Below are 26,249 nucleotides of genomic sequence, written 5' to 3'. Positions count from 1 at the left end.
TATATATAAATTTTATTACAATATGTATCAAGGCAGCCTTGGGGAAAGGGAGTTCAAAAGAATAAAGACAGAGAACAGTGAGGGTTTGGGAGAACAGGGGAGACATGTCGAGGATGGGGGGCATTACTGGTAAATTATGCATAGACAGTCTCAGGATTTGCAAAGTGCCTCCTCTCTCCCAGTCAACCAACTAACACAGTGCTTAGTCTCCTGATAAAGGAATCCTGAGCAACACTTTGAGCTGTCACATATACCTTGAAAGCATCTCTGCTGGTAAGACCATTAAATAATTAAGGTCTGTTGGAAAGCCCTAGCTCTGGAGGTAGGGAGCCTAGGGTCCAACTCTGGCCCTTTATCTTGCTTTGTGGCTTTGGATAAATCATTTAACCTGACTGGGCCTCTGCTGCTTCTTGTGTAAAACAGGAGAATGACACTGTTACTAAGATTCCTGCCCACATTTCACCTATAAAGTCTGTGTCTGAATGGGTCCAACCACATGATGGGACACACCTGGGAGAGATGGAGACCATTTATTCTTTATGCCTGTCTCAGTCATGTCACAATAGAATGTTCAGGAAAAGGATCAGAGACTGACCTGCAGCATGAGGGTCAGGATACGGCAGCTGGCTGCAAACCTCAGCACCTCTTTCCGGGATGGGTCTAGGGGCCACATCCTCTCACCACCAGGACTGAGCTTCCTCAGGCTTCTAAATTCCAACACCCAAGGAAGAAAATATCACACATGGGCTGAAAGCAAATTATTGAAAATCGTCTTCACAGGAACCCCTCCCTTCAGCATTACTACAGCAAATATAACGACCTACTTCCCAAATATACTTCCCAGAGGAAAGAGTATGTTGGAGGCAGATGGACCACTGGGTGTCACTCTGAAACACTGTATTCTTGTCAGATTAAATGCCACATAGATAAGCATGAAGCTGGAAAGCTAAGCTCACAGAAAACCTCGAAAAGCTTATTGAGCGCACCTACATAGGAGTCAGACCTGGGTTCAATTCCTGACTGTCACTTGCAAGTTCTCATTCCTGACTGTCACTTGTAAGTTCTCTTTTAATCCCCACCGAGACTCAGTTCTGCATGTGTAAAATGGGAGCACACTATCCTTTTGTGGCCTAGCTCACAAACTTGTCACGACAATGAAATGGACTAACACGCAAAGTGCCACACAAATCTATGTTGTGGCTGCTATTTGATGTGTGCCCTTTCTTCCCCTCGTACCCAGAATAATAAACTAAGTCCGAAACCAGAGTCCCCAAAGTGGGGCACGGAACCATACCAGAAGCCTGTAATAACTGCACATGCCAGCTCTCTGATGTGTGTTCAGCTGCTCTGTTAAGTGGAGAAGGAAAAGCAAACCACCACTCAGCAGGACTTCGGCCAGCTCTCATGGCTAAAACAAACTTAAGGCAAAGACAGAGTCTACTACTAGGAATGGAAAAAACTGCTATTCCCATCTCATTGTTGGAGCGGCAGCAATGTACAAAAAAACCCAAAGCCATTCTGCAGTAAGGAATGCACTTTAAGGCATTTTTTATAATTCCATAGGTTAAAAGCAGCAAGGGCTCCTACAGAACTTTCAACACCAGCCTGGGAAGAAAGGAGGGCAGGAGCACAGACAGTTCACCAGCATGGAGTGGAAGACTGTGCCTCTGGGGAGGGGGGAGGATTTAAGTGGAGACATTTAGCAAGAAGAGCTGGAAAACTTCCTTCTCTCAGTTTAACACCTACCAAACCTTTAGAATTCACTCTGATTCTAGCTAGATGGTGTGCTCACTGCCCTTGCTCTGGTGTCTTTATTGCTATTGCTTACTTAGGTAGCTGAAGAGGACAGAGCATCATTGCAGCCCCAGTGCCTGGCACATAAACAGGCATCTTCAACCCGTTGCGAATGAGCAGCAGTGGGAGGTACAGGATACCAAGTCACTGCTCCAAATACTCCTTCCACCATCTCTTATGTTAAAAGCAAGATGACTCTGCCGGTAAAGGTGCTTGCTGCCAAGACAGAGGATCTGAGTTTGATCCTCAGGATCCATATGGTGGAAGGAAAGAACCAAGTTTCACCAGTTGACCTCTCCACGTTCGTGTGTGTTGTGACACCCCCTCATCACAAACACATGCACCCAAAATAAATATTTTTTTTAAAAAAGCAAGATGACAAAGTCATATGAGTCACTGAAAATAAAATTCTCCAGAAAGGAAATGAAATTGGCGAACACCGACAATAGTTCTCTGGCACAAGGGGGCGCCTGCCGCTTACTCCATCACCAGAAGGCCAGGAGGAAAGGAGGGGCCCTCAAGTCCACGCAGGGCTACTTGCTGAAAATTCAGCTTAAAGGCAAGCTTCTGAAAAGCCTCGGAGGGCAACAGAGCACCTCCGGACTCGCTAAACCAAAGAAATCACAGCAACACCGACACCAGTCTCAGGGTACTCGGTTTTAGGATGAACTCACTCTTCCCTGGCCTCAGCATGCAGGAGAGGCAGGGTACAGAAAAGTACCGCACACACCTCTGCATCTGGACCAGACATGTGGTCTCTTCCTCTTTCCAGAGTCACGTTCTGGCCTAAGCGGCCACAGGAGATACTACCCACACTTAATTTACACTTAAATCAAGTGAAATCAAAAGAAAGCCAGTCAACTCTCCCTCTATTAGTTGCCAACTCCCTTGCAACAAGCCCCTTGCAAAATTTGACTCTTAACTGGCAGAACGCTTATAGGTCAACTAGTTCCATTCTTTCATTTTCCCGTGAGATAAAGAGGCTCCAGGGATCATTAAACACTAAGAGACCAGGATAATTACCATCGCCATTTTATGGATGTGAAAACTGAGTCTCACTGGAGCCAACTGACACACCCAGTACTTTAAAAGCCTCATTTTCTTTGCTTCTGAAACCGCATGCCCAAGGTCATGAGCGCGTTATAGAAACATAGACAGTGGGTAGATTCCTTTCCAGCCAGATGATACCCCAGGTCTCCAACACCTAGCCCAGCACTTCCTCCAATGACAGCGCATGCTATTGCTGGAAGCGCATGGTGATGGATCCTATCTGGGACAGCCTCAACTGCAGCCCTGGACACCCAGGGTAAGACTAACAACCTCCGTGGGTGGGTGATTCGCTCAGGCCAGGGTCCGCAGGGCCAGCGGCGGCCTCGAGGGCCATCCCGCGCTATCAGCCGCCTTCGGCTGGGCCCGCGGGGCCGGGAGCCGGTGTTGGCCGGCTCTTTTCGGACACAGTGCCGGTGCAGGACCAGGCATCGACCCTCACCCCAAGGGAGCCACAACCTCGGGGGGCTCGTCCCGTGGGAGCCGCAGGCCCGGGCCAGGAAGAAGGCCGGAAGCGGACGAGGGCGGGAGGCAGCAAAGGAAGAGGCGGCGCCGCAGGCCGCAATGGCGAAGGGGCGGGGTTCCTCGCTTGTCTGCAGCCTCCGCCTAATTTCTCTCAGCCTGCGTTTGACAGCTTTCTTCGCTGGAGAACTCCAGAGCTGCGGCGCAGGAGTCCGCGCGTCCAGAGCTCCCCACTGGAGCTCAAACCTTAGCACCCACATCCGGGTCCCAGCGCCCTGCTCATGCGCACTGGCTCGGCCGAAGGCAGCACCGCCCCTCTCCTGCCCGGACTTCGGAGCTGCCCCGCCTTCCTCAGCAGCGGCCATGTTGGTCCGCGCTGGGTTTGGGGCTGTAGCTGTGTGGTACACCTTCCCGCCTTGGTGACACTTTAGGAGTTGCCTCTCGCCCTCGGTCCTCTTCTCAAACTCTTCCCGCGCCATCAGCTTGTGCGCAGGAGCTGCGGTGTCAGAATCGGGGCTCTTGCCCCAGTCCCAGCCCGCGAGCGTCCACTGCGTTCCCGGGATGGGCCATGGTGCCCGGGGGAAGCTTCTCTGGGGGCTGCCCCAGGCCTCTGCGCAGAAGCCTGAACCTCCAGCTCAGCGCAGGGCCTGACACACATTTAGATAATCTCTGAATAGCCAGAAAGAAGCCTGCTTGGGGTTTCTGTGGCCAGCAGCGGTAGTTGGGCCTGGGTAAGAAAGTGGGGAATCCCCCAGGCTTTCCCCGCCCCTGGCTACCAGGGACCTCTCTGTTCTGCAGGTTCTCAGTCCCACCCAGGGTGGCTTTTGAGGATGATGCAGGAAACCTCAGAGAACAACTACCCCCCTCTCCACGACTCCTTCCCCAAGCAGTTTCTGTCCTAGGAAGTGGCGCCAAAAAAAGAAGAAAAAGGAAGCTAACTCAACACAACCGTCTGTTAGGGAGGAGCGGCCAGTTGGTGCCCCTGTAACGGAAACTGTTAGAACAACTTTGCACCCTCCTTAAAGGAAACAGATAAATCCTTCTCCGTTGGTGGATTTCTGGTTTCTCAGGATTCCAAAACCGTCTGTGGTTTCAGTTATCTGCCCTCTAAAGAAGCTCGGGGCTGGGTTAGCCTCTGGTCACAGCTCTGACTGAGGGAGGGGTTTATCTTCTGCAACAGCCACCAATGTGGGTGGGAACAAAGAGATGGTCGCTATCTCTCCTGGCAAGGAAAACTAGCCTGTCAGTTCGGTGGGGACCGGGAGCTGTATCTTTATAACTCATTTCAGGCCCTGAGACCTAAACTGTCTCCCGGATGTTTGTTGTATGTATGTAAGGTGGATAAAGTACAAGGCACGTTTTAGTGGTTAGTAAAGGGAAAAAAGGAGTTGAACATGGTCGTTCTAGGTTTTGTGGTGGAATGCATTTTTCGAAGCTCCGAGGGCCTGTGAGTGAAGTGGCAATGCCTGTCACTCTGGGCACACTTGTGACTAGGGCCCAGGGTTGTACCTCGAATCTCGGGAAGCCCAGGAGATTCAGAGAGCGCTCTGCAAAGACAACACTGAGAAATGAATTGTCCTAGCTTTGTGAATTCACAAGGAAAAAAAACATGTATTCTGAGGGTTCTGTCTGCTTACACCAAATTCCCTTAAAAATCTACTTGTAGAAAAGGCCAGGTGGGAGGGGGTCTCTTGTGACAGTTGGGAATATTCTCTGATCAGCTCACCCTTTAGAGGTAGCTTTTCAGCTGTCTAGATTTTCTAGATTTTCAGCTACACTTTGCTGCAATTTCTCCTTCCTTTTCTAACCAGCTACCCAACCCCCTCCTCTTCCGCTCTGTTTCCTGTTCATTTTCTGGCTTATACTCCAACCGGAAGACAGGGAATCTTGTACTGTCAAAGCCCAAGCTCCCTGGCTCTTTAGACTGGAAGGCAGGGTGGAAGGAGGTGGGGAGGGGGGAGAGTTGTAGGCTCCAAGGCTGAGTGAGAGGTGAAAGAGGCAGCACTCTGCAGCTTGCTTTTAAAGTCTGCACCTAAAATGGAGCCTGCATCAACACAAAGCCAGCTGAGCCAGAACTAGGGAAAGCAAGTGAGACAGTCATATCCCAGGGCTCCAGAAAGACTATACCTCCCAACTTCTGGTAAGAAGGAAATGCCCCTCACTGCCAGGGAACAGTTTCATAATACATATTCCTAAGTTAATCAATGCAGGTAATGCGTCACTATTTCTAAAATCCTAAAATTCAAGAGGGTTACAACATTTTCGTTCCTTGAACTTGCCTGGCACTGCTCTGGCCCATTTCCTTGCTTTTAACATTATCGTAACAGACCACCCTTTGGTCAGCCATCTATATTCAGGACTCAGAGATGTCGCCTCCTCGGAGGTTCTCCCTGCCTCAGAAAGGTATCCAGCCTGTCCTATCTATCCCATCCCTCTGTTTTCTAGTAGTATTTAGCATTACCTGCTTATCCTGGCCATGAATTTTATTTCCATGCTTGTTTTCCATTTCTGGAATGCTGCCTTCTGAATGTAATGGAAGAAGACCATGAATTTTATTTCCATGCTTGTTTTCCATTTCTGGAATGCTGCCTTCTGAATGTAATGGAAGAAGACCAGGGCACTCTTTCACCAATGTATTAGAGCACTTGAAAAGATGATTTGGGCAGGGACCATAGCTCAGTGATAGAGCCCTTGTCCTAGATTCTATCCCTAGCACCACAGTTACACACCCAAAACCCAAAACAACAACAAAACCACAACAAAACAATGCCTTCCACTTTGTGTGTCTTTAATAAAGATCTGGTGAATAGGTCAGTTTAACTTGATACCATATTTTATAGGTAAGGAAATTAAGGCTCACTAAGGGAAGTGGTCAAAGTCACATTGTGCCTTGAATTCAGGTCTCAGCTTTCCAAATTGGTTCTATCACTTCATATTATTATTGAGACATGGTCATGATATGTAGCCCAGGCTGACCTCAAACTCATGATCCTTTTTTGCCTCAGCCCTCTGAGTGCCAAGATTACAGGTGTGAGCTACCTTGCCCAACTACCAATTACTTCGTTACTATAATTGTTCCCAGATTTTTTCATTCTTTCTCTTCTTCCTTTTTCTTTCTTCCTCTTCCTTCCTTCCTTCTTTCTTCCTTCCTTTCTTTCTTTTTTCTTTTTGGTCTTTTTGAGACAGGGTCTCCCTGTAGCCCCAGCTGGTCTGGAACTTGCTATGTAGACCAGACTGGAACTCACAGAGATCTACCTGCCTCTGCCTCCCGAGTGCTGGGATTAAAGGCATGCACTACCATACCCAGCCCTTTCATCTCTTTCTTAAAAAAAATGATTTTATTATATTTTTATTTTATGTGTATGAGTGTATTACCTACCTGTGTGTAAGAGTACCTATGTCGTGCAATGCCTGCAGAAGTCAGAAGAAGGCATCAGATCCCCTGGAAGCGGAGCTACAGATGGTTGTTAACCACCATATGGGTGCTGGGAATCAAACCTGAGTCCTCTGCAGAGCAGTCTGTGCTCTTAACCGATGAGCCATCTCTCCAGCCCCTCATCTATTTCTACGTGGCTAGTCTTTAGGAATGGTGCTAAGTATCCTAGATAACAGCACTTACCTAACAGCACCTACCTCTTCTTTCAGAGAAGCCTACCATGCAACAGTTAATGAGGATGCATCATTGAGCAAGACAGTCCTTGCCCTCATAGGATTTATGGTACTTGGCATAAAGCACTCTCTAAAGATAGGCTGTTATAACTCCGTGTACAAAGACATTTTCCCTTTGATGGTGGGAGGGAAGTTAGGCAAGTCTCATAGAGCATTTTCCTCCCCAAAATAATGTGACCACTTATTGCTCGTTGGTGCTGCTTTGCGTTGCTCCTTCCTCAACATCTGGAGATGGCCCTGACCCCAGCCCGATGTATATATCTATTCTCAGTAGTTCTCTTTCAGGTATTAAACTTTCCAAAGCCCCCATCCTATGATATTGCAGCAGCTGATCTGGGACACTGGATGCGAGGCTGTACTACTGAGACAAAAGCAACTATACTGCCCTGATTCCTCGCTAGCTACTGTCAGCAGGCTAGGCTAATGCCCACAATGAAAGGAAAGGAAGCCATGCCTTGCCAGAACCTTGCTAACTACTTCTCACTGTAGATAAAAAAGCATCCCAGCCAGGCATGGGGCGCATGCCTTTAACCCCAGCACTTGGGAGGCAGAAGCAGGTGGATCTTTGTGAGTTCGAGGCCAGCCTGGTCTACATAGCGAGTTCCAGGACAGCTGGGGCTACAGAGAGACCCTGTCTCAAAACACACACACACAGCATCCCATTGGCAGTTTCTAAGGATGTTGGGTGATATTTACATCTATCCTGACATCTGAGAAGACACCAATTAGGCCTTGGACATGTATCAAAAGTAACCTTTTTGACCTTTGCCGTATCACTTGAAGATGCCCATCTACCCCAGGTCAACCTCTAATTGCAGGTGCCAAACACCAATGCTTCAGAACCCATGGGCATTTTCCAAAAACACTTCCTTCAGCAGCTGCCTTTCAGTAGTTAGAAACCTTGACTCCACAGAAAGGCCTGGAGGGAAGGCCTTAGCTCCTTGGGGGTGGCAGTGACTGTAAAGCAAAAGAGCCAATAGGGTTGAGAGTATTGTTTAGGCTGGGCTTGGCTGCTGTCCAGCTATGAAAGAAGGTTAAGGTCATTTGGGGGTGGGGGTAGGGAGGAGCCTGGGAAAAGAACTACTGGCCACACCCCTGGGTTCTCTTCTGGCAAAGTTCTATTTACTTCTCAAAGGCAAATTACTCACAGCTCAGTGGTCAGCAGTGCTCTTGGCCAGAGGTGACTCCAGTCAGAAACTGGAGATCAGGCTAGGCAGCCCCTGCATTGCAGGAGGGCAGCTGAAAGGATCCCAGGAAACCGAACTCCTCGGTAATACTCCACACACAGCCCAGAAATGCACTTTGTACACTGGAAAATGGGAGATTGAAGAGGCCCAGAGCAAAAATAGCCATTAGCAATATTACTTACCAAAATAAAGATTTTCATATAGTTAAAAAAAAAAAATAGAAGCCAGGTATGGTGGCACACACCTTTAATCCTAGCACTTAGGAGGCAGAGGCAGGTGGATCTGTGTGAGTTCAAGGCCAGCCTGATCTACGTAGTGAGTTCCAGGACAGCTGGGGCTACAGGGAGGATCAAAAAAAAAAAAAAAAAAAAAAAAAAAAAAAGACAAAAAAAATCCTAAGAAAGCATCTTGGTTGTTGGTTGCCAAAGATTTTTCTTTCTCAATAAATACTAATTATTCATTCCTAGCCCTGTTGTGATGAGCATTTGATTAAAATTCTTGAGACACTTCTGCCTCATGTCAAATAAAAGAAAAACAAAACTTACTTTCAGTATTCTCTAGCTAGATTTAATTAGTCTGGATTTTTCTATGGAGGGAGTATGGTGTAGTATATTGGGAAGAATGTGGGTCTCAATCAGGTGGGGCCTTGTTTTTGTATATGAATTTAGAAAAGCCTTTGACTGTCCTTAGCCTTTTTCTTCAACTGGAAAATGGGAGCCGGAACACCTCACAAATACAGGGCTGCTGTCAGATTATTGGTGATATATTTTGTTCAGCATACAATTGAAAATCATCTCAGGTTTCATTGTGCTACCAACGAGGTCTTGTTAGTTGTATTTCTGATTTTTTCCTTCCTCTCTCTTTTTGGAGACAGGGTATAGCTCTGACTGGTCTGGAACTCACTATGTAGACCAGGCTGGCCTCAATTCAGAGATCTTGCCTGCCTGTCTCCTGAGCACTGGGATTAAAGATATGTGCCATCATGCCTGGCCTATTTCTGATTTTTTTCAGAAAAATTCTGAACTTGAATTTTCTCTGTTGTAAGGGAAGGGATGAACAGAGAGGCCATGTATTGATACTGACCTAAAAGCAACTCCATCTGCCCCCATCTGGGATTCCACTCAGTTATTAAGTAGGTACTATGTGCCAGAATGCATGTTAGAAAGGGATGTAGCAGTGAATATACAACTCTGTTCATAGAATTTATATTCCAGATGACAGGTAATACAAAACACAGTGGGCCTGAGACTAACAAATGCTGTAAGAAAAGTAAGGCAGAGAAATGATATAAGGCAGGGAGCAGAGATTGGCTTGAGACTGCAATTAAAAAAAATATGTGTGTAAGTATATTGCCTGCATGTGTGTAAGTGCACTCATATCCTGCAATGCCCTCGGAGGTCAGAAGAAGGCATCAGATCCCATGGAATTGGAGTTATGGACAGTCGTTAGCTGCCATGTGGGTGCTGGGAATCAAACCCTGGTCCTGTGCAAGAGCAGCAGCCAGTGCTTTTAATCAGAGCCAACTCTCCAGCCCTGAGATTGCAAATTTTGTTTTTGGTTCGCAGCTGAGGACTGAACCTAGGGATTTGCACTTGGTAGGCTAGTGCTCTACCACTGAACTAAATCCCCACCCCTTAAATTTTTTATTTTATTTTTTATTTTTATTTTTTATCTTTTTGAGACAGGGTCTCCCTGTAGCCCCAGCTGTCCTGGAACTCACTATGTAGACCAGGCTGGCCTTGAACTCACAGGGATCTGCCTGCCTTGGCCTCCCGAGTGCTGGGATTAAAGGCAAGCGCCACTACGCCCAGCAAATTTTTTTGCTCAAAAAGACCAAAAAAAAAAAAAAAAAAAAAAAAAAAAAGTGACTAGTGTGTGGGGGTGGGGGGTGTATGTGCACATAAGTGCAGGTGTCTACAGGGAGCACTAGATCCTGGATAGTTGGTGATAGGTGGTTGTAAACCATCCAACACTGGGTGCTGGGAATGGGAACTCAAAAACTTGAGTCCTCTGTAAGAGCCTTATGCACTTTTCTTTTTTTGTCTTTCTTGAGACAGAGTCTCCCTGCAGCCTAGCTGGCCTGGAACTTGCAATATAGATCAGGCTGGCCTTGAACTCATAGAGGGAGCCTTATGCACTCAACCCCTGAGCCATCTCTTCTTTTTTTTGGTCTTTTTGGAGTGAGCATTGGGAATTAGTACCAGGAAGGTGGTAGCCAGCTAGATTAAAACCAAAGGCCTCACACACCATTAAAAGGTTTTTCTTTTTTCTTGTCTTTTTGAACTCATTATGTAGACCAGGCTGGCCTTGAACTCACAGAGTTCGCCTGCCTCTGCCTCCCAAGTGCTTGGGACTACAGGTGTGTGCCACCACGCTAGGCAAAAGGTATTTTAATACACTGGAATGAAGGCATGTATCACCATGCCCAGTGGTTCTAGATTTTTGTTTAAGCAGTTGAAGGAGTTTGCTCTGATTTTAAGGAGTCATTCTGGTTGTTGTTATATGTTTGGCCAGGCAAAGCAAGGCATAAGTGGGGAGGGTATTACTATTTTTCGAGATGGGTAGCTTGCTTTCTGGCCTGGAACTATGTATAGACCAGGGTGACCTCAAGCTCACAGATCTGCCTGCCTCTGCCTCCTGCAGTGCCGGGATTAAAGGGGTGACCCACACTCAGCAGGGAAGGTCTTAAGAATTGAGGAAAGATGTGACCATGTTTAGAACCACAGTAGCAGGATTGAGAGTAATTTTCTGGAATGATACAAACTGGATGTGGAGATGAGGAGTCCAGGATGCATCCTCAGCCAAATGATGAGGCTGGACTTGCCATTCACCAACAAAGCTGAGAGAAGCAGTCTTCCTCAGGGAAGCCAGGGCACTTTAGCCTGTACATTTTCAAGTTAAATTTGTACTAAAGATGTCAGAACCGCTAAATAGCCTGGAGTCACAAGAGTCAGTCTAGAGATACAAGTGATAGAGGCTGCCATTAGGTAAATGACTATTTTATTAATGACTTTGAGACCCTCCCTTTGCCAAGATTTAGGAGAGCATGTAAGGGAGGTTCAGGAAAACAGGACTATAACTCCTCATACCCCACAAAAGGTCAAGCATTTATTTTTAATCATGTTTTTTAAAAAGTATTTTATTTTCATTCACGGGTATAGTATTGCCTGCACATGTGTATGTTAAGTGCACCCATGTCATGCAGTGTCTGTGGAGGTCAGAAGAGCGTGTTGGATCCCCTGGAACTGGAATTATAGATAGCCCCCATGTTGGTGCTGGGAATCAAACCCAGGTCCTCTGCAAGAGCAGCCAGTGCTCTTAACCGGAGGCATCTTTCCAGCACCCAGCCCCTATTTTTAATTATTTGTATATGTGTCTGCAAATGCTTGCAGAGGTCAGAGGCATTGGATTCCCTGGAGCTGGAGTTGCAGGTGATTGTGAGCTGCCCTACCTGGGTGCTGAACTCAAGCCTCTGCAAGAGCAGTATGTGCTCTTACCCATGAGCCACCTCTCTAGCTGAGAGTCAAGCTTTTAAATAATTTGAAAATAAAAAAAGCCTCACAAAAGTCTTACCAAGATTTAATGTACATTTATTCTTAACACGTGGAACATATAGTATAAAGATTTCATACTGAATAAATGATATTCATTAAGCCAAAAAAGGAAAAAAAGGAGGAATTTACATCAAGTTTTTAGCTACATTGTTGAAATACAAATATGCAGATTTTATCACTGAAAAAATCTCAATTGTGTTTCTTCATCAAGAACTTCAACTGAACCTAGAACTTTTTCACACCTCGATTAGAAAGAAAACAAAAACAAAACAAAAACCCAGAAAAAAATAAACTATAAGTTGATTGGCTGCTGAGACAGCAAGGACTTTTTACAGAGACCTGTACAGCATCGCACCAAGAGGGACGACGTCTGGCAAGAGATTAAATAGCTGTGTCTCGCTTTGTGCAGGTCACCAACTTGTTAACTCGTCCTACTATAAAGGGGTAGCTGGGAGGGGACCAAACTGTGGGGATCCAAGGGTATGTGCAATGTACAACGTCATATATATACACACGTGGCAGCGCAGCCGCTGCAGCTAAAGGTTAAAACCAGTTCTAAGAGGTGATCTCAGGGTTATTCATACAATCAAGGAGGAGAGAAAGAGGTCAGGGTGTTGTAGGTTCACACATGATACTTTGGGGGAAAAGCCTTTTTTTTTCTCCTCAACATTTAACTAAAAACATTTTTAAAAACTACAGCTTGCTGCTGACCCAGCGTCCTCTCTCGTTTCCATGTGAGACATTATTATTACAGTATGTTTACAGTATCAGGTGTACAGTACAGTACATGAAAGGGTCTACACTCTACTGCACAGGCCTCTCCAGTGAACAGAGTCTGCTCACAACTGCGAACTTCTCGGCTCCTGCGAGATTGTGAATGTACGACAATAAACCACACAGTTCAGCAGTCACCTTTTTGTCCTTCAGGGTTTTTTTTTTTGTATTTTTTTTTTTTTAACCATTAAAAACAGTTATGAAATGTGGCACCCCGTTGATGCAAGGACCGGGAAAGCCACTTTTTTTCCCCAAACTCACTGTAAACAACAGTAACTTTGGTTAAAATAAAAAAAGTCTTCTATGTAGGCAGAGCTTTGTCTTTTCAAATAGGGTGGGATCCTGAGGGAAACAAGGTGAGGATGAGGAACAGAAAGGTGTGAGGGAGTTGGGTGGGAGAGGAAGGAGAAACAGGAGAGACTTTCCCAAGGGAGAAGCTGGACAGCACAGGGTAAACTGGATTCTGAGGTGGTTTTGCATAAATAAAGGGCAACAGTCAGTTTCTAAGTTCTCCACACACTCACACACACACAGGAAGGGGAGGTGTCCCACGGCTGTCATGACTGGCCAATCAAAAACAGTACATCACAAATGACTTGTGAAACCAATGAGTTCATCAGTGGTGATACTGAGATGTCCAACAGCCGTGACTCGTACAGAGTGAACTCTGAGTGGTTCTCGTCCACCTTGGCCAGGGCAAGCAGCGCACGGGCAGCCCGCCGCATCATGTCCACACTAGTTGGCTCAAAGGGTGGGTTTTGCATGTGGAGGAGGCTGGCCTGGCTCTGCTGGAACTGTGTGGCAGCAAGGCTGTCCTCGAGGAAGCCCAGGAGGTTGCCGATGCTGCCCTTCTGCACTGCGATGGCCCGGGCTGCCAGGCTATCCCCCTGCGCCAGATTGGCCAGCAGTACCACAGCCATCTCCCGGCACACTGGGTTCTTTCGGTCACTGAGGAAGCGCACCATGGTACTATACAACTTCTCCAGGCGGCTGAAGGGGGGTGTGGCCAAGATCAGGTCCACATTGTTGTCCTGGATGCTGAGTTTGCTGAGGGTTTCCAAGACCAACCTCTGTGGGGAGAGGACAGCATTGGGACCTAGGGTGGAGAAGGGGTCCTGGGCTTCAGCTGAAGGGCAAACTGCCCAGTGTAGGAGTCCGTCCAGGACAGGCAGGCAAATGCTCTCGGGGTATGGTGAAAGGTCCAACTGCCCCGAGATATTGGCAAGGGTGACCAAGGTGTTTTCCCGGAGCATCTCCAAGCAGTCCCACCACCACTCCACTTTGTTACAGCTCACCCCTTGGTCCTGTTCCTCCTCTTTCTCATAAGTTAGTGGTGCCTGCTTCCGCTCTGGGTGCTTGTGGTGCAGTAGGATCAGCTTGCCCAGGATAAGCAGCAGCCCTGGGTGTTTAGACATCTCAAAGTCGTTGCCTGGCACAAATGATAGGCTTCGGATGGTATTGGAGACACAGACACAGCGTTTAGCAAGGGAATCCTGCCAGTCAAGAAGGGTACACAGTGGCGTCTCGTCTTTACTGTGGGGCTCGTCCTCTAGGATCTTGATGTTCCGGTGGCTCTGTGCTGGGTTAATGCCAAATGGGAACTTGCTGCTTTCCTTGGTGGCCTCTGCATTCTTTGCTCCCTCCTCAGTCAATGTGCTAGACCGGGTAGACAACATGTCATCCATGGTGGCTGTGATCCGTTTTTCTGGAAGGCTATCCGGCGGGGGGCCCTCCTGCTCTGTTGTCCCTGGTGTACCCTCTGCTGTTAAGACATGTTTCCGGGCGGGTGTTGGGCAGGGCACTGAAGGCCGGGAAGGCAACAGCTCCATCTTGCTCTCAAAGTGGGTCTGGATATGCTCAGTGGTGTCCCCACCACCAATCCTCCAGTGCAGCAAGCCACTGTCAAACTCCTGCACACGCCCAAGCTTATCTGAGCAGTCCACCACAAAGGGGTCATTCTTCTGTACGATCCTTACTGGAAGCTTGTCAAACTTACTGACTAGCTTCTCCTCATTGTTCTCTGAAGCTGGCTGGTCCTTGCCCAAAAAGGCCATCTCCTCATCATTTCCAACTACCTCTTCCTCTTCTTCCTCTAGTTTAGGACCTAGAAGCACTTCCTCCTCCTCTTCCGTAGGGGCTGGACTAGACACCTTGCTGAATCTCCCAGGGTCTAGTAGTGTTCTCTGTCCTGGGTCCCCAACCTCATACTCCTTTAAAATGCCAAAGATCTCAATCAGGCATCGACGGAAGTATTCTACAAGGAGCTCTAGCAATCCTGGGAGCTGAAAGAAAAAAGGAAATAAATGAAGGGAAGAACCCTAGACTTGAGAGAGCCCAAGTTCTATCCAATTTTCCCTTTCCTTCAAATTAAGACATGGCCCTGACCTAAGAGGAGGGAGCTGCTCCGTCCCTAAAGAATTCTACAGAGGAAACTATTGATCTTCACGTCTACGTTTTTTCTTTTGCAAAAAAAAAAAACAAAAAAATTTTTAAAAAAAAAAAAAAAAAAAAAAAAAAAAAAAGAGCTCAGGGGCTGGAGAGATGACTCAGTGGTTAAGAACACTGAGTGTTCTTGCACAGTTAAGACCCAGTTAGAGTGCCAGCACCCCCAGCAGCTAACAACTGTCCGTAACTCTAGTCCCAGGGGATCCGGCGGCCTCTTCTGTCTTCTGTGGGCATTGCATGACATGGGTGCACTTACCTACATGCAGGCAATACACTCATACAGATAAAATAAATATAAAAAAAAAGGGGGGGGGCTGGACAAATGGCTCAGTGGTTAAGAGCACTGACTGCTCTTAACAGAGGACCCAGGCTCAATTCCCAGTACCCACATGGTGGCTACAAACCATCCTTAACCCAATTCAGTTCCAGGGGAATCCTAAGCCCTCTTCTGACCTCCACAGCAATGCAAGACATGGGTGCACTTGCATACACGCAGGCAATACACTCATACATGTAAAATAAAAATAATTAAAAAAAAAATAAAAAAGAGCTCAAAGCTTTCTTTCAACCAAACAATGCCCACACAAATTTGCCCTCAGCAGGATGGCAATATAAGTCACTGCCCTGCACTGTACCCACCAGTGCACCTATCACTGACCTCCTCTTTGTGAACCAGCATTCTGCTTTTCATTGGGCTGGTTTCCTACTGTTGGTTGCTGCTATTATCCCTCCAAGTAATTCCCTAAATCCCATGGCCATATGGAGCTCAAGTCTAAGCATGGTGGGATAACCCCTTCCAACACAAGCTAAGAAAGGGGAATGTGCTGGGTGTGGTGGCTCACGTTTTTAATCCCAGCACTTGGGAGGCAGAGGCAGGTAGATTTCTGTGAGATCAAGGGTAGACTGGTCTACATAGAGAATTTTAGCTCAGCTGGGGCTACAGGGAGATCTTGTCTCAAAAAAAAAAACCAAAATGGGGAAGAAAAAACAAAAAAGAAAGGGTAATGCACTGTCAACAGATGTTCTACTCTCTACTTATTTCTGGTCATATTAATGTTTGGCAGAATATACAGAAAAATGAATGTCTATCTACCTATCTACCTGCCTGTCTGCCTATCTGCCTGCCTGCCTATCTATCTATCTATCTATCTATCTATCTATCATCTATCTATCTGAGTTTTAGAATTAGAAAAATCTATCTATCTATCTATCTATCTATCTATCTATCTATCTATCTATCTATCATCTATCTATCTGAGTTTTAGAATTAGAAAAATCTAGGTTTGAATACTGCCATCCATCCATCCATCCATCCACTGGAGTTTTAGAATTAGAAAAATCTAGTTTGAATACTGCCTCTCCCAGGAAGTCGCAGCATGAAAAGATGAGAATCTCTGAACTTTTTAAGGTTGCTCCTGGCATATGGAAAACAATCTAAATTTGTTCCTTTACTTCCTTTTGGACAGAAGCATGCAATGGAAATAAGTCAGACTTTGGCCAGGTATGGTGAATCACAAACATTATTAATCCCACTGCTTGCAAGATTGAGGCAGAAGGACTGATTTGAGTTCAAGGCTAGCCTGGGATACACAATGAGCTCTAGATCAGTCTAAGCTACAGTATGAGACCCTTCACAAAAAACAAAACAAAACAAAACAAAAAACTAAAATAAATAAATAAAGAAAGCCAGGCTTTGGGTTCAGAAAGATTCTGCTGACAGCAATGTGAACTGGGCCAGGATATACTCTGAGCCTATTTACTCAGCTCTAAATGGCCACATGTCTTGAAGGGCTGTTTGTAAGGATGATATGAAGGAAAATAACAATGACCCTCTAGTCAGCTCCTTCATTAATAGGTTGGCAGATTTCAAGGATGATTAAAAAAGGGTAAGGTGAGCTGGGCAGAATGTCACGAACCAGAAACGCCAGCACCAAGGAGACTGAAGTAGGAGGACCTCAATAGCAAAACCATACAAGAAAACCCCTACTTATTCCATACCCAAAGAAAATGAGATTAACAGTGCCTTCTCACTCAAAGGAGAAGCAGCAAAGGAGGGAAAAATAGGCTGTTTTGTTCACTGATACAAACACCACAGGTGTTTTTCCTTATGGTCTAGAAAATATGTCCTTAGTAGCATTCCTTCAGGATCTCCTGCCTATACCTTCCAAGTTTATGAATATACCACCACACCTGGTTTATACAGTGCTAAAGGATTGGATCCCAGGGCCTTGTGTATGGTAGGGAAGAACTTTTCCAACTGAGCTACAACCCCAGCCCCTAGTCTTACATTTAAAAGAAAGTATTATTATTGGGGGCAGGTAAGCATGAGAGAGACAGCATCCATGTGGAAGTCTGAGGAAAACTTTATAGCCATGTCTCTCCTACCTTCTGGGAATTGAATTCCTGCTTGAATGGCAAGCACCTTTATCTGCTGAGCTATCTCACTGGCCCCAAGTTTTCTTGCATTTCTTACCAACAACAAAAAGTTTCTCCCAGGAGAGCATGGTGGCTTACACCTATATTCAATCCCAGCATCTATGTTTGAGGCCAGCATGGTTGACTTAGTGCACTAATGCACCGACATGATAGTTCATGGAAGCGATCACTGCTCTCAATATCCTGGCCCTGTGCCCAGCATTAAAGGAAAGCAAAGTGCCAACACAGATGACATCGAGGAAAATGAGAGAAGTGCACTGGGTGATGGCTTGACTCCTGGTGTTACTTAAAACTATCTGCATCAAGAATGTCCCAGGCCTTCCACATCTTTCCCAGAAACAAGTACTCACCTGACTGAGGCTGAAGGTCATAATGCTGTTGTCATCATATAGTAGGATGTTAATGGTGTCTAACGCCCATGTGCTCTCTGCCAGGAGCCCAGACTTGAGGGACATCATTACCCGCCATGCCTCCGGGGTTCCTGAAATAAACCTCTGTGTTGTCCATCCACCAAGCCTAGGTTGGCTGGAGGCATCCCCAGGGCTGCCCCATTAGTCAGGCTACTCTGAAGGTAACACAAGGTAGAAAGCAGTTCCTATCTGGACACACGCCTGCCCTTCATTGCTTCTAAGCTCTCTATGACATCACTGTACGGCAATGCCTTAAAGAAAAACCTGAATCGGTTTATTTCTTCCTTCTCCTAAATTCTTTGGCTTTCTTTTAGTAAGCATTGTACCAGATTTATCCTTAGTTAGAATACTAGGATGGAGGGAAAAACGGGCAAGATGGAAAGGGGGAGATGCAGCCACCCAATCAGGGAGGTCTCCTTACCAATGTCTTTCATTGTGAGCCGCCTTCTCTGCTTCAGCACTGGCTGTGTGGCTTCAACAGAGCCAGGTGGGAAGGTAATATCCCGCCGAATCATAGGGGGCTGCACAGGGGCGGGTGCTATGTGTGAGGCAGGTACTGGTGGACCTGCCTTCTGCATTTTCATCCCAGAGTGCAGGAATGGAGATTTGCTAGGAGAGGTGCGGTTCTCCATTGGCCGGGGCAGGGGAGCGGGGCTGGATACCTGAGGAATGTGATTCTGCATGCTTGGTGGGGGCTGGTAGTTAGATGGAGGGGGTCTTGTCATGGGAGGCACAGGAGCTGAGGGACCATATGGAGGCTGGCGTGTACCATGGGAAGGCCATGGGCCTTCGTGGTTGGCCCTCTGATCCGTGTGCAACATTTCATCTGTTCGGTTCACACCATGATACGCAGGACCCTGGGGGGCAGAGCCTGTGCTCTGCCTGTTGGCATAATTGTAGGTCATGTCATTGCGCCCCTGCCACATGGTGCCTTGCTGAGCAACCTCAGCTGATGCCTGGATGGGGCCACCCATCATTTGTGGTGGCATGTTCTGCTGGGCATTGGAACCAGGGGGTGCAGAGACACGGTCTCGGCCAAACTGGAATGGAAACTGGTTCTGGGGACCGCCTGCAGGTCGGCGCTCAGTAGCAGCAGTGGCAGCAGCAGGATAGGCATTGCCATACTGGTTGTACACATCTTGCTGAGGGGATGGCTGGGCAGCTTGTTGTTGACTGGCAGACTGGGACTGAGCTGCAGGCAACTGCTGTTGTTGAGGCTGCCCCTGCCCAGTGCTATACGGCACACTGTACATCTCCCCTTCATGCCGCTTGGCAGGAGGGCCATATGTGCCATCCATTGGCCGCTTATAATTCTAAGACAGAGAAAGCAGAGGGAAATTAACATTGAGCATTCAGTCACACAAGATTCACAAGTGCCATGATGGTTACCATCAGACACTTCCTCTCCCTGTTTTTGCCCCTCCAAGAGGACCAGACTCTAAGAGAACAAAGGATCACCTGTGCAAATGATCTCTTAAGAGTTGTTTTTGAGAGCAACCTCTTCTAGGGTTCTCCAAGTAGAAAATAGACAAAACCTTAGAAATCAAAATAAGGTCTGTTTCTAGCCCTTTTAAAGAACAAGGAGACTTGACTGGACTCCAGATGGGGAAGCTGATTGAGGACTGACTGCACTCAGAATGGTGAGTTGGGTGAGAGGAATACCAAGTACCTAAAGTGAGCTTCAGATTGCTACAGATTAGAGTTGGCTACTTACTGCTTTCAAGGGGGATCTATGGGCCCATTCAGTCTTTCTTACCTGCTGCTGCTGCTGATACATTGTGGTCTGCTGGCTAGGGAAGGGGCTGCTGGAAGGGGTGCCTTGGGTAGAGAATTGATTGCCATAGGAATCATGTCTGCAGAAGAGAAAAAAGGGTCAGAGTGGAGAACGACAAAGCCTGAGGGCACAATGGCCCTGAGACCAGGTTTCACTTACCGTTGCTGCTGCTGTTGCTGCTGCGGGGGGTAGCGGCTAGGAGAATACATCCCCGAGTCTGGGGTGGAAGGCATGAGATTTGGCTGGGGGGCCCCAGTGCCCATATTTCCTTCAGGTCCAATTCCAGGCTCCGTCCTAAACAAAATCAGAGAAGGAAATTGAGTACACTATAGTTGCAGGGTACCAAGGTCAAGTGCAGGGCTATGCTTACCTCACTCTGTCATAAGGACCTCCATAGGGATAGTGCTGTCGTGGTCCCATAGCCACATTTCCCAGCCCAGGGCCAGCAGCACGGCTGTAGGGGTCGCCCATCCCGCCGTTGGGGCCCTGCCCTGAGGACATGAAGGGATCGCTCCCCGGAGCTGAGTGCAGAAAAGAAGGCAATGAGAAGACTGGTGGGTGGTAGGCGAGGCAGCCTGCACCTTGCTTACTCCAAAGCCCCAGGATCTCTACAGAGCGTAGGTCGCTCCTGTTGCTTTCCTGACAGGAAAGAGATCTAAATAGGTCCTATCAGCAAAAACCATGTACTTGTTAAAGAGCTACTAGGTAAGGCCAAAAGGCAAGAGGGAGGTAAGAAGGTGATTGATGATATGTAGCTCAGCCAAGAGAAGACTTGCCCAACATGTATAAATCCCTAGGTTTGACCCCTAGAGCATAACAAAAAGAAAGGAAAGAAAGGCGGTAGGGAAGATGGGAGTGGCAAGGTTTGAGGGTTTGGTATAGAATCCCAGAAGATTCATCAAGAACCATGAGCCACTCTCATACCCCCTGCCTGGTGTTGTATTTACAAGAATGCACAAGGTCAACAACAGTTACTGGTCACCTTTCCTCATGCTGCCATAAGGATCCTTATTTGGCTCATAGGACATGCGCCCCATCATGTCAGAGGTATTCATACTGGGCTGGTACCCAGGGTTTGGAGTCATGGAATTCCGCTTCTGGAATGTGGGGTCACTTCCATCAGGAAAGGCATCCTGGATTCCGACTGAGTTGCTCCTGCTCCAGAGTAAGGAAAATTAATGAAACCCCAAATAGACCAATTCCTCTAATCTAGGCCAAGATACATAGGAATCACTAGTCTGGTAGGTAGGGAACACCACTGAGCCACTCAGGAGTTATCCCCACGGACCCTCAAACTTCTATCCCTGCTCATGGTTCTTACCTCATGCCTGGTAAGGGGGGAATTTGACTGTGTGGTGTGGATGCTGGAGTTGGTGGCTTCAGGTCTCCTCCTTCTGCCATAGAACTGCTGGTTGACTGAGGAGTTTGTGGCCCCTGCATAGACCCTGATCCTGCTGTAAACAGAGATGTATGGTGAGCAGCTTACTTGTCAGAAAAGTGCTTAACTCTCACAGACACATACAAATGTTGCAGAATCTCTTAGCCTCCAGAGCACTGGGATGACCCGCCTATATGCTGTGCCTGCCTTCCCAGGATCTCTGTAAGGGATTTTCCTAAGGACATTAAATCCTTGAGCAGTCTTCTCATAGCAGGGGACCTCAAGGCCAGGTCATAAAGAGGAGAATGTGTTTTGTCATTTCTATTAATTTGAGGCCAGCCCTGGTCTACATAGCAAGTTCCAGGTTAGTCAGGACTACATAGTCAGACCCTGTCTCTCTCTCTCTCTCTCACACACACACACACACACACACACACAGAGTTCACATAAGAGCTGTACAATTGAGCCACAAGAAATAAATAAAAACCTCTCAATACTTTAAGTTTATAATTTCATGTTGGGTTGCATTCATAGTTATCCTGGGGCATATGTGGCCCATGGCTTGGACATGCCTGGGTGATGTAGCCATGACATGACATCATCATGCAAGTCATTTCTTGAGTTACTGCCAGCTTCCTTGGACTGCCTCACTTTACTTCTCCAAAGAACTCATCTACTGTATTAAACACCATAATGCTGATGGTGCACAAACTCCCAGTTAGAGCCCCTGAAATCCAGGGTACATCCTCCGAACTGATGAACACAGAAATCCCAGTAATGAATGTTTCCATTAATTGCCATTCCCAGCAGCAGATATCCCACTGCTGAGGCCTCCCCAGCTAATGAGTCATCTTAGGCACTCATTACACCCTCAGAGGTCAATGCCAGGGCACATACGCTTACACCCTGATTCCAGGGCCCTGGCCTTCTTCCCACAGCAGCCTAGGCTCCAGCCTCCTCTCAGAATGGAGGGTGGGCAGAGGTACTCCCATCAGAAAGTTCCATTCATATTCCCTCCCTGCCCTCGCCTTCCCATTCATTACCATCTTAGCTCTCTGGGGAATTCAGGGCTCTAGTCTGAGCTGCATTCTAAGGCGCTGACATCAGCAGGCCACAGCTCCCAGATGGCCCAGCCACACTGCTATTTGTCAGCTTTCCCTCACTCCTCTGGTGTCCCTCCCACTCACTAGTTTACAAACATTTGGCAAGATGCCAGGTGTACAACAGGAAAATTAGAAAATTAAAACTTAAGGGCTGTTGCACAGTACCTCCCAAGGGAGTTACCACTGCCCGAGCTTTAGTTTGCCAACCTGCTGAGCTGTGTAGCAGGGTACAACACAAATCTGTGGCATCTGCTCTGCTCCCCTGACGGAAGGCACTACTGTATAAGGAAGCAGGCTCTCAGCCTTGGTTGGGCTGCTTGTCCCATCCTTACCAGGAGAAGGAGGCTGGATCTTGGGCTGGGACTTCTTGGAATCAGCAGCTGCAAAGATGTCTGGGGGAGGGTCTTCTCCCCGTTCAATCTTGCACTCAAAGGCATAGAGACACTGGATATACTGCTTTTTCAAGGAGCTAGCAGCACTGCTTGATGTGCCTACATTGAGGTTGGTCGCAAGTTCCCGCCATTTTTTGTTCTTGTTGACCTGCACGACCAACCAGAAGAGTCAAGGTATGTATACCTTCCATCTGGCCTTTCAGCTCACAAGTGTAAGTCCCAACTGATTGCTGCAACCTGCAACCCACCTCTTATAGAACAGTTCTAGGTGAATGTAACTATCGGTGTTTATTCAAAACAGGCAAATGTCGCAACAGTATCAGAACAGAATTCAAGAATCTGGTGTTTATGCCCCAATCCTCATCTTACCCTCTGCTTGGCTTCCCCTCCTCCCCGCCCCCCAGGTCTTGAGACAGCATCTTCCTGTAGCCCCAACTGGCATGGCCTCCCTAAGGTCACAGACATCTATCTGCCTTCCTGGACCTCCTGAATGCTGGGACTAAAGGCATGTGCCACCATGCCCAGTGGGGGTGGGGTGTGTTTACATGATTTTCCCCATTTCAGGGTGGGGCTGACAGTTTAAGTCTTGTGCTACTGCTCCCTTGAGTTGCAGTAACAACTCCAGGTCATTTCCCTCAGTCACTGTCCAACTAGAAACATTTGGAAGGGCCTAGTGACTTAACATTTTCCTTAGCAGCTAATGCCCAGTTCTGTCTCCTTTCCTCAGCCCCAAGGCACACTGACTTATTTATTTCACAAATGTTCCTTATAATTAGTCCTTCTGTGCTAGTAGGGATGTTTCCTTCTTCCCCGTTTTTTTTTTTTTTTGTCTTTTTGAGATGGCCTCCCTGTAGCCCCAGCTGTCCTGGAACTCACTATGTAGACCAGGCTGGCCTTGAACTCACAGAGATCTGCCTGCCTCTGCCTCCCGAGTGCTGTCCAGGCTGGTCTTGAACTCACAGAGATCCGCCTGCCTCTGCCTCCTGAGTGCTGGGATTAAAGGCGTGTGCCACCATGCCCATATTCTTATACTTACTCATCCACCCTATGGTAAGCTTATCCCTCTAGTGCTAAGAACACCGGCATTCCAGTAGTGATCCACAAAGAAAGATCAGTAAGTTGTGATGCCTTTGATCTAGTAGCTGTGAAACCAGAGTTTGAGGAAGCAGGGGGATAACCTAGACGGAAGGGAGGTGACCAAGAATACTTCCTGAGGTAGTAATGGTAAGAGAGACAGCTACGCTATCTTTAATGTCACCTGGCTTAATCTACTGGAACGACCCCTTCTCTCTACCTAAATTCCACTAACCTGCTAGACAAACACAGGACTCACTCTTGCCTCCTAAGAGCCCTCACAAACAGCACTCTCTATAATTTCTCATTGTCGCTGGTTGTCGCATGCCTTAAATCCAAGCACTCCGGAGTCAGAGGCAGAAGCAGGTCAATTTGAGTTCCAGGCCAGCTGGGGCCCATCTCAAAAAGACCCCCTCCCGAAGGCTTTGCATCCTTTTGCAAACTGGAAGTCGGGTTTAGGCTTAGCAAGTCTTTCTATACATCATCTTAGGTTCAATGAATCCAGAGGTCCAACAATCAGCAGTCAGCCAGTTATTAACCAATCCCTGCTTTCCCTACAGCAGTATAAGAACAAATTACAGCCAGGCATGGTGGTGCACACTTTTAATCCCAGCACTTGGGAGGCAGGGAAAAAAAAAAAAAATTAAAAAATAATAATAAAAAAAAAAAATAAATTTACAGGGGGAAAAGCAGGAACATACAGGGTCACCCCAGCAGCCTTATGTGGCTTTGCTTCCCATGCCAGTTATAAGCAGTTTACACGTGCCCTGTTTTGTTTTGTTTTCTTTTGTGGGGGAGGGGAATGGAGCTAAAGGGAGAAGGAATTCACAGCTGACTGTTAGCTGGCTTCATTCCAATCACTTTCTTTTCTACGGTGACAGCTGTTTTCCTTTTCTGATTTAGAAGGTTTGGAGTAAGTCTCACCCTGTCAGGTTCCCCCACCCTAACTCAAGAGCAGGTTTCTGGTCTGCACAATACAGAACACACCATGGAAGCAAAGTCTGTAAAGCAAAGTAGGCTTTCTATCAGTCAGTGCGGCCTCACCAGTTAGTCTTGGACTGAGCACAAAACAAAACCTTAAGGCACAGGGGGAGGCAAGGACATTTCAGCAAGGGATTAATCCACTCTTAAGTCACATAAAACAATCAGATACTTAACTTCTCACTACTTCACTGCTTCTTCCATAAACATTCTATTATTAAGCAGTTCCTGAAATCCCATCTCCCCTGGGAAGCTTCCTGGATTCAAAGGATCAATGACTCTGGCTGCTTTGTACCATGTTAGAGACCAAGTTCTACAGCAGGAACCTTGATGAAGTTGTACATTTATTATTCTTAACTTTAAAAAAAATTTTTATTTTATGTGTATGTGCAAAGTATTGCCTGCATGTAGGTAAGCACACCCGTGTGGTGCAATGCCCTTGGAGGTCAGAAGAGGCTGTCGGATCTCCTGGGACTGGAGTTACGGACGGTTGTTAGCTGCCATGTGGGGGGTGGGATTCAAATCCAGGTCTTTTGCAAGAACAACCAGTGTTCTTAACCACTGAGCTATCTCTCCAAACCCTTTTCCCAACTTTTTTTTTTTTTTTGGGGGGGGGGGTCTTCTTTGAGACGGTCTCCCTATAGCCCTAGCTGGCCTGGATTCACTATTGAGACCAGGCTAGTCTCGAACTCAGAGATCTGCCTGCCTCTGCCTCTCGAGTGCTAGGATTAAAGGCATGCACCACCACGCCCAGCATATTCCTAACTTTTTAAAAAATTATTTTTATTCTACGTGTATGACTGTATTGTATACTCTGTACACTGAATGTGTGTAAGCGTACCCTACCCATGTCATGAAATACCCTCGGAGGTCAGAAGGAGGCCTCAGAACCCCTGGAACTGGTTGTTAGCCACCAGGTGGGTGCTGGGAATTGAACCTGGGTCCTCTGTAAGAACAGCTAGTGCTCTTAACCTCTAAGCCATCTCTCTAGGCCCCTTATTTGTAACTTTTGACAGTAAATGATACATACTGTCCCTGTTTGAGCAACAAGGAAATTAAAGCTCTTATGGTTTACAGGCCTTGGTTAAAAATATGTTTTAAGTGTCTAACACAGCAGAGCACTGTTCCTGTGGGATACATGGTACCATGGGAAGCCAACTGTCCGGTACTCACCTGAGTCAATCCACCAATCTCCTTCACAGACACATAGAGGCGATAGAGGTCCAGAGGTTTCCTACCCACAGCAGGCAGATTTGTCATGCCCATGGCCTTCTCCTCTGTGAAGGCCAGATAACGGTCCACCCACATCTTCCTCTCAGGCTCACCACCCAGTTCATATAACTTGGTGATCTTCTCATTGGTTGTAGTAGAAGAACTGGATTTCTGGAAGGGTGGGTCAAAATTCATAGACTGGATCAAATTCAAAGTCCATATTAAGGATAAATTTTTTTTTTTTTTTTTTTTGGTCTTTTTGAGACAGGGTCTCCCTGTAGCCCCAGCTGTCCTGGAACTCACTATGCAGACCAGGCTGGCCTTGAACTCACAGAGATCTGCCTGCCTCTGCCTCCAGAGTGCTGGGACTAAAGGCGTGCGCCACCACGCCCAGCTAGGATAAATTTTTTTACTAGTTTCTTTTTCTTTTCTTTTTCCTCTTTTGAGGGAAAGTCTTCCTCTGTAGCCCAAGCCAGCTTTGAAATTCTTCTGCTTTGGTCTCCCAGGTGCTAGAATTAAAACTCAAGTTACTGGCTTAAAAAAAAAAGTGTGTGTGT

At 47.0% G+C, this 26,249-nt stretch overlaps 2 protein-coding genes across 12 annotated transcripts in view; both read right to left on the bottom strand.

Annotated features, from left to right (window-relative positions):
- The window catches only part of Pigv (phosphatidylinositol glycan anchor biosynthesis class V), a 12,144-nt gene extending 8,545 nt beyond the window's left edge, over positions 1-3,599 (bottom strand). For 3 of the 9 annotated variants that reach the window (XM_008836831.3, XM_029565242.1, XM_029565243.1), the window contains exons 1-2: positions 3,284-3,441; positions 596-707 (exon numbers count right to left, since the gene is read on the bottom strand). In XM_008836831.3, coding sequence (XP_008835053.1) covers positions 596-673 — 78 coding nt within the window. In that variant the 5' untranslated portion in view covers positions 674-707; positions 3,284-3,441. The other 6 variants (XM_008836833.2, XM_008836834.2, XM_008836832.3 and 3 more) reach the window with 4 other exon arrangements.
- Positions 3,600-11,728: 8,129 nt separating this feature from the next.
- The window catches only part of LOC103737119 (AT-rich interactive domain-containing protein 1A), a 90,299-nt gene continuing 75,778 nt past the window's right edge, over positions 11,729-26,249 (bottom strand). The window contains exons 10-19 of one of the 3 annotated variants that reach the window (XM_029565241.1): positions 25,654-25,863; positions 22,366-22,573; positions 20,874-21,006; positions 20,535-20,710; positions 19,923-20,073; positions 19,712-19,846; positions 19,535-19,631; positions 18,200-19,091; positions 17,719-17,849; positions 11,729-14,769 (exon numbers count right to left, since the gene is read on the bottom strand). In XM_029565241.1, the coding sequence (XP_029421101.1) occupies positions 13,045-14,769; positions 17,719-17,849; positions 18,200-19,091; positions 19,535-19,631; positions 19,712-19,846; positions 19,923-20,073; positions 20,535-20,710; positions 20,874-21,006; positions 22,366-22,573; positions 25,654-25,863 (3,858 nt within the window). In that variant the 3' untranslated portion in view covers positions 11,729-13,044. The remainder of the gene's footprint in view (positions 14,770-17,718; positions 17,850-18,199; positions 19,092-19,534; positions 19,632-19,711; positions 19,847-19,922; positions 20,074-20,534; positions 20,711-20,873; positions 21,007-22,365; positions 22,574-25,653; positions 25,864-26,249) is intronic. The other 2 variants (XM_008836829.3, XM_029565239.1) reach the window with 2 other exon arrangements.

The sequence above is a fragment of the Nannospalax galili genome, unplaced genomic scaffold (genome assembly GCF_000622305.1).
Source record: "Nannospalax galili isolate Female #2095 unplaced genomic scaffold, S.galili_v1.0 scaffold1258, whole genome shotgun sequence".
Classification (NCBI taxonomy): Eukaryota; Metazoa; Chordata; class Mammalia; order Rodentia; family Spalacidae; genus Nannospalax; species Nannospalax galili.
This window is presented reverse-complemented; position numbering and strand designations above follow the sequence as displayed.